The sequence below is a fragment of the Phocoena sinus genome, chromosome 1 (assembly GCF_008692025.1).
Source record: "Phocoena sinus isolate mPhoSin1 chromosome 1, mPhoSin1.pri, whole genome shotgun sequence".
In the NCBI taxonomy this organism is placed as follows: Eukaryota; Metazoa; Chordata; class Mammalia; order Artiodactyla; family Phocoenidae; genus Phocoena; species Phocoena sinus.
In genome coordinates, this window is record NC_045763.1 from 167201207 (window position 1) to 167215532 (window position 14326).

Sequence of the window (14326 nt, forward strand, 5' to 3'; positions counted from 1 at the left end):
CTGGACCATATCTGCTGATCTTGCAGAGTCTCCCAGAGAGGTGAGGGTCAGCTGCAGCTCACACCACAGACCCCTTCTACCACATGAATGCTGTGCTGGCGGGTGCCATTGTGGGATTCCTCCCCCCCACTCATCAGCACTGAGACTTGTGCCCGCCAAAAACAGCCTGTAGGACCAGTGGTGGGACGTCTCTGGCCAAACTGGCCAAGCAACTGGGTGGGGACACAGTCTCACTCATCAGCACACAGACTCCCTAAAGCCCTCCTGAGCCCACAGCACCTCTAGACACAGCTCAAGATATGGCCCTGACCACCAGAGGGCCCAGGACTCAAATCCACCCACCAGACAGGCACCAGCTCCAGAATCTACTGCCCCACCCAGCTGCCTTCCAGGAAGCTTGCTCTAGCCTCTGGAGCAGCCTCACCAATCAGGGGACAGGCTAGATGCAAGAAAATGACAATCCAACAGCCTACAGGCCCGGCCTGCCCACAGCAGGCCAGACCCTGCCCTGAGACCAGCTGGACCCCACCCTGCCCACTGTCGGACCAACACAAGCTTCAGGACACCTCACACCCCATATTCAACTCTGTCAGGAACCAGCCCCCCCAACCAATGACCTGACACCAGCTCTGGGATCCCTAGGCAACCAAACTCCAGGACCTGGTGCTGTCTGCAAGCAGTCCAGCACTAACCCCAGGGCCTGGCTTCAACCACCAGTGAGTGGGCAACAGCCCCAGAGTTTTCTGGATCCTGACTCTGCCCATCAGTGAGCCAGCATAAGCCCCAGGGAGCCTAGGGGTTCTGTAAACAGCCACTTCGTGACCCAGTACCACTAACCAGTGGTCAGCAGCCTCTGCACAAAGCAGGGCCTGGTAAACTAGCAGACTGGGAGCCAATCAAGCCTATCAGACTGCCCACAGAGCCCACAACAACAGAAGGACCCCTGCAGCCCTCATAGGGGGAACTCTTAGAGCATATCGCTTGGGTGATGAGAGGAACTGCATTCTTGGGAAACGTAATCAACCTACCAGACACACAAAAAATAAAAAAAGTAACATAGGTAAAATGTGGTGACAGAGAAATAAGATAAAACCTCAAACAAAGAAACAAGATAAAATCCCAGAAAGAGAACTAAGTGAATTGGAGAGAAATAATCTACACAAGAAGGTGTTCAGGGTAGTGATCATAAAGATGATCCAAGAATTCAGGAGAAGAATGAATGCACAGAATGACAACTTAGAAGTTTTTAACAAAGAGTTAGAAAATATAAAGAACAACCAGACAGAGATGAAGATTACACTAACTGAAATGAATAATACACTAGAAAGCATCAACAGTAAACTAAATGATAAATAGGAACAGATCAGCAAACTATAAGACAAAGTAGGGGAAATCATTGATGCCAAAGAGAAAAGAAGAAAAAAAGAATGAAAAAAAATGAGGACAGTTTAAGAGACCTCTGGGACAACATCAAGCACACTAATATATTCACATTATAGGGATCCCAGAAGGAGAAGAGAGAAAGGGGAAGAGAACATATCTGAAAACATCATAGCTGAAAACTTTTCTAACCTTGGGAAAGAAACAGATATCCAAGTCCAGTAGGCACAGAGAGTCCCATACCGGATTAACCTAAAGAGGAATACACAAAGACACACTGTAGTTAAAATGGCAAACAGTTAAGACAACATTAAAAGCAACAAGGGAAAAGCAACAAACAATATACAAGGGAATGCCCATAAGGCTATCAGCTGACTTTACAGCAGAAACCCTGCAGGCCAGAAGGGAGTGGCACGATATATTTAAAGTAATGAACGGGAAAGACCTACAACCAAAAATACTCTATCCAGCAATGCTCTTGTTCAGATTTGATGGAAAGATTAAAAGTTTTACAGATAAGCAAAACCTAAAAGAGTTCAGCACTACCGAACCACCTTTAAACAAATATTAAAGGAACTCCTCTAAGTGAAAAAAGAAAAGGCCACAACTAGAAACATGAAAATTACAAAATGAAAAAGCTCATCAGTAGAGGCAAATATAACAAAAAGGTAGGAAATCATCCAGGCACAAAGCTAATAGGAAGGTAAAAAGACAAAAGTAGTAAAGTCATCTATATCCACAATAAGCAGTTAAGGGATACACATAACAATTAAATGTAAAATATGATATCAAAAACAGTTAGTTGTGAGGGGAGGAGAGTACCAATGCAGGGTTTTCAAAATCCATTTGAAATTAAGAGACCAGCAAATTAAAACAATCACATATTACAGGTTGCTAGATAAAAACCTCATGGTAACCATAAACCAAAACTCTATAATAGATATACACACAGAAAAAGAAAAAGGATACCAAACATAAAACTAAAGATAATCAAATCACAAGAGAAGAAAACAAAAGAAGGAAAAAAGAAAGACCTATAAAAACAACCTAAAACAAGTAACAAAAGGGCAGTAAGAACATACACAGCAATAATTACCTTAAATTTAAATGGACTAAATGTTCCAATCAAAAGACACAGCCCAGCTGAATGGAAACAAACCAAAAAAAGACCCATATATATGCTGTCTACAAAAGACTCACCTCATATATAAAGACACAGACTGAAAATGAGGGGATGGAAAAAGGTATTCCATGCAAATGGAAATCTAAAGAAAGCCAGGGTAGCAACGCTTATATCAGACAAAATAGGCTTTAAAATAAAGACTGTTACAAAAGAAAAAGAAGGACACTACATAATGATTAAGGGATCAGTCTAAGAAGAAGACATAATAATTGTAAATATATATACATCCAACATAGAAAATCCTAAATACATAAAGCAAGTATTAACAGACATAAAGGGAAGAATCGACAGTAACACAGTAATAATAGGGGACTTTAAAACCCCACTTATATCAATGGACAGATCATCCAGATAGAAAATCAGTAAGGAAACACTGGCCTTAAATAACACAATACAGCAGATGGACTTAATTGATATATAGAAAGCATTCCATCCAAAAGCATCAGAATACACGTTCTAGAAAGAGTGGATATATGCACGTACAAACCTGATTCACTTTGCTGTACAGAAGAAACTAACACAACATTTTAAATCAACTACAACAAAAAAAATTTGGATTAAAAAACGAAAACAAAGGGCTTCCCTGGTGGTGCAGTGGTTGAGAGTCCACCTGCTGATGCGGGGGACACGGGTTCATGCCCCGGTCCGGGAAGATCCCACATGCCGCGGAGTGGCTGGGCCCATGAGCCATGGCCGCTGAGCCTGCGCGTCAGAGCCTGTGCTCCGCAACGGGAGAGGCCACAACAGTGAGAGGCCCACGTACCGCAAAAAAAGAAAAAAGAAAGAAAACAAAAATGAATTTAGCACCATGATGAATAGAATTGCATCATTACCCAAAAACTGAAATGCAGAACTTTTTTTAATATTTGTGATTATTTTTACCAAAAGTACACTTTAAGAATAAATAACATGTAGATTTTACACATTCTTTCCAAGTGCACATGGAACACTCTCCAGGAGAGATCACATGCTAGGCTACAAAACAAGCCTTAGGAAATTCAAGAAAACTGAAATCCTATCTAGTGTCTTTTCCAACCACAACACTATGAGACTAGAAATCAACTATGAGAAAAAAATTGCAAAACACACAAACATGTGGAGGCTAAACAATATGCTACTAAACAACCAATGGATCACTGAAGAAATCAAGAGGAAATGAAAAAATACCTAGAGACAAAAGAAAATGAAAACACAACGATCTAAATCCTATGAGACGCAGCAAAAGTAGCTCAAAGGGCGAAGTTAATAGCGTTCCAAGCATCTGGGGAAACAATAAAAATCTCAAATAAGCAACCTAACCTTACACCCAAAGCAACTAGAGAAAGAACAAACAAGGTCCAAAGTTAGTAGAAAGAAAGAAATCATAAACATCAGAGCAGAATAAATGAAATAGAGGCAAAGAAAACAATAGAAAAGATCAATGAAACTAAAAGATGCTTCTCTGAAAAGATAAAATTGATAAACCACTAGCCAGACTCATCAAGAAAAAAAGGGAGAGGGCACAAATCAATAAAATTAGAAAGGAGGAAGAAGTTACAACTGACACCACAGAAATACAAAGGATCATAAAAGACTGCTACAGGCAACTATATGCCAACAAAATGGACAACCTAGAAGAAATGGACAAATTCTTAGAAAGGTACAACCTTCCAAGACTGAGCCAGGAAAAAAACAGAAAATGTGAACAGACCCATCACAAGTACTGACATTGAAACTGTGATGAAAAATTTCCAACAAACAAAAGTCCAGAACCAGATGGCTTCACGGGTGAATTTTATCAAACATTTAGAGAAGAATTAATGCCTATCCTTTTGAAACTCTTTCCAAAAACTGCAGAAGGAACACTCCCAAACTCATTCTATGAGGCCACCATCACCCTGATACCAAAACCAGACAAAGATACCCCCCCAAAAAATGTTACACCCAATATCAGTGATCAACATAGACACAAAAATCCTCAACAAAGTGCTAGCAAAGGAGGCAAGAATACACAATGGAGAAAAGATAGTCTCTTTAATAAGTGGTGCTGGGAAAACTGGCCAGCTACATGTAAAAGAATGAAATTAGAACATTCTCTAACACCATACAGAAAAATAAACTCAAAATGGATTAAAGACCTAAATGCAATGCTGGATACTATAAAACGCTTAGAAGCAAACATAGCCCCACAAATTGTGAGGCTGGGAAGTAGATATAGTCATGTTCAAGAAGTCCAAGAATGGCTTAACTTCCTTAGGCTTGTTTTAAACAATTAGTGTTGCTCTTTTAAAGACAAAGAATACCAAGTTGATATGCTGTATGACTAGGTCTTTGTTAGGTTCTCTGACATAAATCACAGCAGTATCTTTGTGGATCCACCTCCGAGAGTAATGAAAATAAAAACAAAAATAAATAAATAGGGTCTAATTAAACTGAAAAGCTTTTGCACAGCCAAGGAAACCATAAACAAAACAAAAAGACAGCCCACAGAATGGGAGAAAATATTTGCAAACGAAGCGACCAACAAGTGATGAATCTCCAAAATATACAAACAGCTCATGCAGCTCTATATCAAAAAAAACAACTCAATCAAAAAATGAACAGAAGATCTAAATAGACATTTCTCCAAAGGAAACATACAAATGGCCAAAACACACATGCAAAGATGCTCAACATCGCTAAATATTAGAGAAATGCAGATCAAAACTACAATGAGGTATCACTTCACACTGGACAGAATGGCCATCGTCAAAAATTCTACAAACAATAAATGCTGGAGAGGGGGTGGAGAAAAGGGAAACGTACTACACTGTTGGTGGGAATGTAAATTGGTACAATCAGTGTGGAGAACAGTATGGCGGTTCCTTAAAAAAGCTAAACAAGAACTACCATACGAGCCAGAAATCCCATTCATGGGCATATTATCTGGAGAAAACCATAATCTGAAAAGATACATGCACCCCAATGTTAACTGCAGCACTATTTACAATAGCCAAGACATGGAAGTAACCTAAAATGTCCATCAACAGATGAACAGATAAAGAAGATGTGGCATATATATACAATGGACTATTACTCAGCAATAAAAGAAGAATGAAATAATGCCATCTGCAGCAACATGGATGGACCTAGAGATTATCATACTAAGTGAAGTAAGTCAGACAGGGAAAGACAAATATGTGATATCACTTATACGTGGTATCTAAAAAAAATGATACAAAGGAACTTACTTCAGAAACAGAAACAGACTCACGGACTTCAGAAACGAACCTACGGTTACCAAAGGGGAAACATGGGGGTGGGGGGGGAGGGATAAATTAGGAGTTTGGAATGAATATATATTCCCACTACTATATATAAAATAATCAACAAGGACCTACTGTATACCAGAGGGAACTCTACTCAATATTCTATAATATTCTATAATAACCTATAGTAGAGTATATAACTCTACTCAATATTCTATAATATTCTATAATAACCTATATGGAAAAAGAATCTGAAAAAGAATGGATATATGTATATGTATAACTGAATCACTTAGTTATACACCGGAAACTAACACAACATTGTAAACCAGCTATACTCCCAATGTAAAATAAAAAATTAAATTAAAAGATAAACAGCTCATACACCTCAATATCAAAAAAATAATCCGATTTAAAAATGAGCAGAAAAAATGAATAGACATTTCTCCAAAGAGGACATGCAGATGGCCAAGAGGCACATGAAAAGATGCTAAACACTGCTAATCATCAGGGAAATGCAAATGAAAACCACAATGAGATATCACCTCACAACTTTTGGGATGGCTACCATCAAAAAGAGCACAGATAACAAATGTTGGTGAGGATGTGGATAAAAGGGAACCCTCCTACACTTTTGGTGGGAATGTAGAGTGTTTCAGCCACTGTGGAAAACAATATGGAAGTTTCTTAAAAAACTAAAAATACAACTACCATGTGATAGAGCAATTCCGCTCCTGGGTATATACCCGAAAAAAAAAACAGAAACACTATTTGGAAAAGATATATGCATGCCAATGTTCATAGCGCCATTATTTATAATATGGAAGCAATCTAAGTGTCCATAACAGACAAATGTACAAAGAAAATGTGGTGTGTATGTATGCAATGGAATACTACTTAGCCATAAAAAAGAATGAAATTTTGCCATTTGCAGCAGCATGGATGGACTTGGAGGGTATTATGCAAAGTGAAATAAGTCAGACAGAGAAAGGCAAATACTGTATGCTATCACTTATATATGGAATCTAAAATATACAACAAACTAGTGAATACAGCAAAAAAGAAGTAGACTCACAGATACAGAGAACAAACTCGGGTTACCAGTGGAGAAAGGGAAGAGGGGAGAAGCAGTATAGAGTAGGGAATTAAGAGATACAAACTATTACATATAAAATAAGCTTCAAGGATATATTTACAACACAAGGAATATAGCCAATATTTTATAATAACTATAAATAGAGTATAACCTTTAAAAATTGTAAATTGTACACCTGTAACTTACATGATATTGTACATCGACTATACTTCAAAAAAGAAAAAAAACTGCATGAGTCCACTTAAATGAGTTACCTAAAGCAATCAAACTTACAGAAGCAGAAAGCAGAATTGTGGTGACCAGAGGCTAGAGAGAGAGAAAAATGGGAGCTGTTCAATGAATATAAAGTTTCAGGCATGCAAGATGAGAAGATTCTGCCTCAGTTAACAATATTTTATTGTACATTTAGAAATTTGTTAAAAAGGCAGATCTCATGTTATGTGTTTTTTCCCACTATAAAAAATAATTTCAATAAAAAGGTTAACAGTGATTTAAATACAGCTAAAGAGTTTTAGTTAACTGAAAGATAGACCTAAACATGTTACATGCAGAAATTGTACAGCAGATTGTACTATAGATTACAGTACAGGGAAACAATGAAATAGGGGGAAAAAAATGAATGAGCATCTAAGACATATGTAGGATAGAAAGAGAATTTTAGCATATCTAATCAAAGGACCAGAAACACTAGAGAGAACAGTAGTAAGGCTATATTCAGAGAGATAATGGCTGCTCCATTTCCAAAATTTATGAAAGATATAATCCACAGAGTTTAGATCTAAACAAATTATACAGTTTGTAGTACAAAGACACAACAACTCACAGAAAAAATGAATCAAGAAGTTAAAGCATAACTATGGAGAACAGTATGGAGGGTCCTTAAAAAACTAAAAATAGAGTTACCATATGATCCAGCAATCCCACTCCTGGGCATACAGCCAGAGAAGATACATGCACCCCAATGTTCATAGCAGCACTATTTACAATAGCCAAGACGTGGAAACAACCTAAATGTCCATCAACAAATGAATACATAAAGAAGATGTGGCACATATACACAATGGAATATTACTCAGCCTTAAAAAAAGAATGAAATAATTCCATTTGCAGCAACATGGATGGACCCAGAGATTATCATACCAAGTAAAGTAGGTCAGAGAGAGAAAAACAAATATCATATGATATCACTTACATGTATGATATCACTTACATAAAAAAATGATACAAGTGAACTTATTTACAAAACAGAAATAGATTCACAGAAACAGAAAACAAACTTACGGTTACCAAAGGGGAAAAAGGGCAGCGGGAGAGAGGATAAATTGGGAATTTGGGATTAACAGATACATACTACTATACATAAAATAGATAAACAACAAGGACCTACTGTACAGCACAGGGAACTATATTCAATATCCTGCAATAACCTATAATGTAAAAGAATCTGAAAAAAGAATGAAAAAAAGAATCTGTATAACTGAATCACTCTGGTGTACACCTGAAACTAACACAACATGGTAAATCAACTACACTTCAATTTAAAAAAAAAGAAAAGAAAAGAAGTTAAGGCATATGGAAGAGTTATGGTACAACATAATCTAATCAGAGTACCAAAATAAAATTCTAAAGAGAACAGAAGCAAGGCAATGTTCAAAAAGATAATATATGGTAAGTATCCAGAACTAATAAAAAGAATATGAATTCAAAGACATGAGAAGGAAACAAGAAAAAAAGAAATCCATACTTAAATACACTGTAGTGAAAGTATAACACCTAAGAAAAAGAATCTTAAAAAGAGACAGACAGAAAAGACACCTATACCTACTGGCAGATGACTTCTGAACAGAAACAATGGAAATAAGTAGACAATGGAAGATCAACTTAGAATTGGAGACTGAGCAAGGCTCTCTTTCAAGAAAATGGACAAAAAATATTTTCATATTTAAAAAAGAAAGTTTATGACTAACAATCCTTTACCAAAAGAACTGTGAAGATGCTATCAGGAAAAGGGAAAATGACCTCCAAAGGAAAGTCTGAGATGGAAAAGGGAATGGTAAAAAAATAATAATAATAATTTAAAATATGTGGCTGATTCTAAACAACCTGAGCTTTAAAAGAATAAGAAGGAGAAGGAGAAGAAGGAGAGTTAGTAATAGCACTGAGTTCAGAAGGAAAATGATAGAAGGCAAAGACATTTTTTTCTCACGATGGACCGTCCTGCATACCCACTTTGGAGACCAGTGGTATGGACTATACATACACAGATATTCAGCTACATCAGACAGCAATGCTGGTTGCAATCATTTCAGAGGTCTTCTTAAAAACATAAGCCATGCCATAAGGGACTTGTAAGTTTGGGATAAGGGGAAAAGAACAGGGAACTCGAGACAGAGAAAATAGCAAACGTTCAGGAATGAGATGAGCATGGCACACCCTGTTCTTCAACCAATAAAGCATCTCATATCATCGCACATGCTCTTTTGAAATCTCTAAGACAAAAGCAAAACAAACCAAAAACCTCAAGAAGCAATAACGTGAGTAGAGCAACAGTGGAAGACATCAGATATTCGTTATGACCTTGGGCAGGTCACTTCACTCTCTGAAGGCTTTATAGTATGTAATATCTACCGTTCCTGGTGTCACTAGTATATTTTGATGACAAATGAAAAAATTCAAAAGGGGAATATTATAGGACTGATCTCATATATTACTACTAGTCATTGTACTGGCACTGGCGATACAGAACAAAGGAGACAAAGTAAATCAGCAATTAGAAGGCAATGTGATAGATCCTGTGACATGAGGTATGCACAGGGTACTGAGAAAACCCAGCAGTAGTGGCAAAAGCATGCTTCACTCTTGCCTTTTCAAACTACTAATGTCCACCTTGGTAGTTGTTCCAGTCATCACAGTGAAATTCAGATCTATGAAAAGAATCATCATCAAGAGTTTTGTTATTAAAAGTTTCAAAACAAATTTAACCAGAGTCAATTTTAAAACATCCCGAGAAGGAATCAAATCAATTTCCTTCATACTGATCAAAATTTCACCACAAAGCTAGTAGGGACACTTTGGATCCATAAAAATTAGCAAAATTGGAGTTTTTCTAAAACATGAAAACAATTCTTGCTCCATTTAAAAGTACATAAGAGTAATGGTAATATATTCTCTCTATCCACGCTGGAATTATCCAATTATAATCTAACAGAAGAAGAAAAAAAAAAAAAAAAGGAATATTTCAAACACCCATTCTCTTTCTGGACTTACACTTTACAACCTAACATCAAACATATTTTGCATAAATTAATTCTATGATCTACAACATATGTTTTCTACTTCACTGCGAAGTATTCATTGCCTTTAATCATCGGTTGTTCTGTTGTATTTAGCTATTTGAGGCCTATTAATAATGCACACAAAAATCCTTCATCTAAGAAAATACTCCTGAAAAAATACACACAGAATGTTCTCAGAGAAAAGCAATTCTTTCTTGCTCTACTAGATACAGTGGTAGTAAAGAGGAGAATATTTACTACTAATGTTACAGGGCTGCAACATTCTTCCTCTGAACTGTTTAATATGTATATAATATTAACAATTACTTACATATCCTCAATATATATTAGAGACATGGGGAAGGGTAGATATCACATATTCCCAAGGATACCAAATCCATTCACATATGACTAAGATGCTTATAATAACTGCAAATGACAATACAATTCAAAGATTCTTTAATTACCTTATTTGTTTAAATTAAAATATTTTGGGCAGTAATAAAATGTTTTTAGTTATGTCCTTAATATTCCAAAAGGCTTACAAGCATTTAATAGTCACACGAATGTAGATTTTCACAACCATTTTTTAAAATGTGTCAATTTAACTGAAAACAAGTTCAAACAAATGTTCATTTTGATTACCACACTGGCCTTAATATATTAGCTAACAAGCGGATATGTTCCTTTATTTCACTGATGAGAGGTAAGCAAGAATGGGTATGACATTTACTACCAACCAGAGAACAGAGAGAGACACGAATGGTGATTTAATAGCCATCACTGGTGATCCCTTTGATAAACACCTATAGCACCTATAAACCAATTTAGCCCTATTTACACACAGCTTTCTACTGTACACTATTTCTTTGGGACTATATTTACCTTTCTTCTTAAGTTTTTTGAGGGGAGAGGCCTTGTCTTAAATACTGCTTCTCTATCCCTTCCAGCTCAAAAACCAAAACTGAGTGCATATGTATTGATAAATTAACAGCCACAGTATAACAGGTACTTCGCATGGCAATTAGGAGAAAATCAGGATGTGTGTAAAGGAAGCTAAACGGAGCTATAGCTATGCACAATGCAACCAACACCAAGGGACAAGATCATAAAAGTGACTTTGAAATAACATGCTCAGAAACAGAGCAAATCAGTTTACTTAGCATAATCATTTTCAGAAGGTACAGGAAAATTTAGCACACTGTTATTGCTTAATTGAACCCCCCCTTTTTTTTTTGGTCTTACAAGTGATGCTGCATTTTGTACTACTCCCTGATTCAGATTTCTATAATAATACCTCATGTCTGTATAAAGCACCTTATTCATACAACTGTGGAAAGAGCTATACTATTCAAAATCCAAAAGAAAATAAAAACAATGTATTTTTCCACCTTTCCTAGGTTAAAAACACACAGAGTGTTTTGCTAATAAAAACAAAGGTCATCATCTGTCTTACTTTTCATTCATACTGAATGACACGTTTTTGTTAAAGATTTTCTGTTAGAAAACTTCTGCACTACCTTGGCTTTAAAATCAACTTTAACCCAATTTTGCAACTTTTTCCGTCACCTTCTTCAATCTCTTAATCAAAATTATGTATCAATTATATTTTTAAAAACAGTTAGGAGGCTTTTAAAACGTTACAATGTAAACTAAGTTATAAGTTACGGTAACAGCAACCTTACTCTGTATCTTTACCATTTGAAATGCAAGACACTAGACAAGACGAAAGCATACTCTGAAATCTCTTCCTGGGTCTTCTATAATAGTCTCTTACCAAAATTTCTTCTCCTTTTGTATATCAAGTTCCTGTGCTCCCCTACTCTCCAAGATTAAAAAATCTGTTTATACCTCCCTCTAACACTTCAGGGGTGAGTTTGTATGTCTTCTGTCTCATATCTTTTGTTTAAGAACGCCAAAACCCTTCATTATTTTATTTTACCAACCCTATGAAGGCAGTGATACACCAAGGGCTGGAGGGTCAAGGAGTTAACTAGGCAATCAGAAACTGGAGAGCCGACCAAAACTTAACACCCCTCTACGCAAACCCAGTCAGAAAAATCAGCAAAGGCCCTCTTTACAGGTCATGAGGGCTTAAAAAAAAAAATTATTTTTAAACCCTTTCCCACAAAGGAACTCGCACACACACACACAACTGCACTTTTCAGAATGTGGAAATACAACTGATCTGGTTCTTTCGGTTTTCAAGAGTTTAAACACCAGGGACATCTGCATCTAGATAAAAACTCCTGAGGGCAATTTGATCAAAGACACGGAAAATCCTTCCTTCAAAGAAATGCACCTTGTGACACTCCAAGGAGGAGAGGTATTTAAAGTAAAACCTGCCCTGAATTATTACCACCGACTTGAGAAAGAGAAGCAAAAGCCGTTGGCTTCATACGGCTTTTAAACATTTTGCTGTAACCCTGGGGCCACAGAAGCTGATGGTGAAATTCTTCTGCTCATTTCTATAGAAGAGTATCACACAGCAGTAGAAACTCGGGACACACCAACACACACATCCATCTCTACTCCCATTCTCGTCCCTTCCATTCCCGACCTTCCCCCTTTGGTGCCCAAGACCCAAATGTGGACACAGTTACAAAAAGCAAAGTCATGGGGCAATGCAGGCGGGTGGGAGGGCAAAGGACCGAAAGAGCCAGAAAAGCAAGGGAAAAGAGGCAGTCGGCTGGCTTGTCTGTGATCATAAAGCAAACATTCGGGTGGGGATACAGAATGCCGCGTGGAAATAAAGCCATCCGGGATGCCCACTCTGCTATCTCCTTGTGCCTGTCGCCCTCCATCACCCCACCGTCTCCCGAAGGACCACCTCCGCGGGGAGGGCGCCACTTACGGTGCCCCCACCCTCACCCTTCAGGGGAAAGCAGTGAAACGCGCCTGGAAGGGAGGATGGGGGCTCAGCCGGGGGCGAGGGTCACGCCGGGCGCCAGGTGGACACCCTGCGGCGGGTGGCCGCTCTGGGGCCCCGGGGCGGCCCATGCGGAAGGTGAAGCGGGGGTCCGGGGAGCGTCTGGCCCCGCCGCTCCCGGGGAGGCTCCGGCTACTCACGTTCTCCGTGTCCCGCTCATTCACCGTCGGCAATGGCGTCCGCGCCGACATTTTGTGCGGGCGGCGGGGTCGGGCCGGGGTCTCGCGGGCCGGGCTGCGGGCCCCGGGAGAGAGCGGCAGGGGCTGCGGCCGCGGGCGCGAGGCCGGGGCCGGGCGAGCGGCTCCCACAGGCCGCGAGCGGTGCAACAAGCGGCCCCGGCGGCGGAGCGGGGGGAGAGGACGCGGAGGAAGAGGAGGGGGAGCCGCTTCCCGCGGCGGCGCCGCCGGGGGACGCGAGCCGGGGCGAGGGAGGGCTGCGGGCGAGGGCGGTTGCCCGTCGCGGGCCGGGCGGCGAGGCCGGCGGGATGCAGCGCCGAGGCTGGGAGGCGGGGCGGGAGCCGGGGGGCGGCGTCCGGGCCCCGCTAGGCTCTCCCGGCCATGGCCGAAGGTGAAGCGGCGCCGCAAATCACTGCTTGGCTCGTACCGCCGAGCGCGGCCGGGAGCCGGGAGCCGCGGCCCTGACAGCGCCGCCCGCGCCGCGCCCAGCGCCACGCCTCAGGTGAGCGGCTCCGCCCGGCCGAGCCGCAGCCACGCGCCCGGGGCCCAGCGCGGCGGCGCCCCCTCTTCCGGCGCCCCGCGTCCCGGCTCGGTCCGCGCGGTCCCCGCCGCCGCCACCGCCGCAGCCGCCGCGCCTGAGCCGGGAGGAGCGGCCCGAGCCGGCTGCGCGAGGAGCGGCGGGCGCGGCACGCTGCGCCCAGAGGCACTTGGCGGCTGCCGCCGGGTGGGCGGGCGCCAGCCGAGGGGGCCTCTCCATTCATTCCCTCATTAGGGATGCGGGGCCGCCTCCTGCTCCTCCCGCGGTCCCTCGCCCGCCTGTCCCCGTGTTTATTTTTGTTTCTCGCCCCACCCGCGGAGTACGGTCGTCTCAGAGCTTCTGGTGGTTTTTAGTTTGATTCATGTTTGGGTTTTGCCGGGGGGAGGTGACATGGTGCTGATGCAATTGAGTGGTCCTCTTTTTGTCCGTTTCATGCGGGAAGAATGGGTACGATCCTACCCTGGATCCGACACCGCCTAGCTCCTGTCTCAGGACTTTTCCCATTCTTAAATTCATCCCCTC

The 14326-nt window shown here is 40.7% G+C and overlaps 1 protein-coding gene across 7 annotated transcripts in view; it reads right to left on the reverse strand.

Annotated features, from left to right (window-relative positions):
- Positions 1-13992, reverse strand: part of MARK1 (microtubule affinity regulating kinase 1) — a 144827-nt gene extending 130835 nt beyond the window's left edge. For 2 of the 7 annotated variants that reach the window (XM_032636572.1, XM_032636539.1), the window contains exon 1: positions 13231-13945. In XM_032636572.1, the coding sequence (XP_032492463.1) occupies positions 13231-13281 (51 nt within the window). In that variant the 5' untranslated portion in view covers positions 13282-13945. Of the gene's footprint in view, positions 1-13230 lie in introns of all 7 variants that reach the window. The other 5 variants (XM_032636548.1, XM_032636554.1, XM_032636524.1 and 2 more) reach the window with 5 other exon arrangements.
- Positions 13993-14326: the final 334 nt, after the last annotated feature.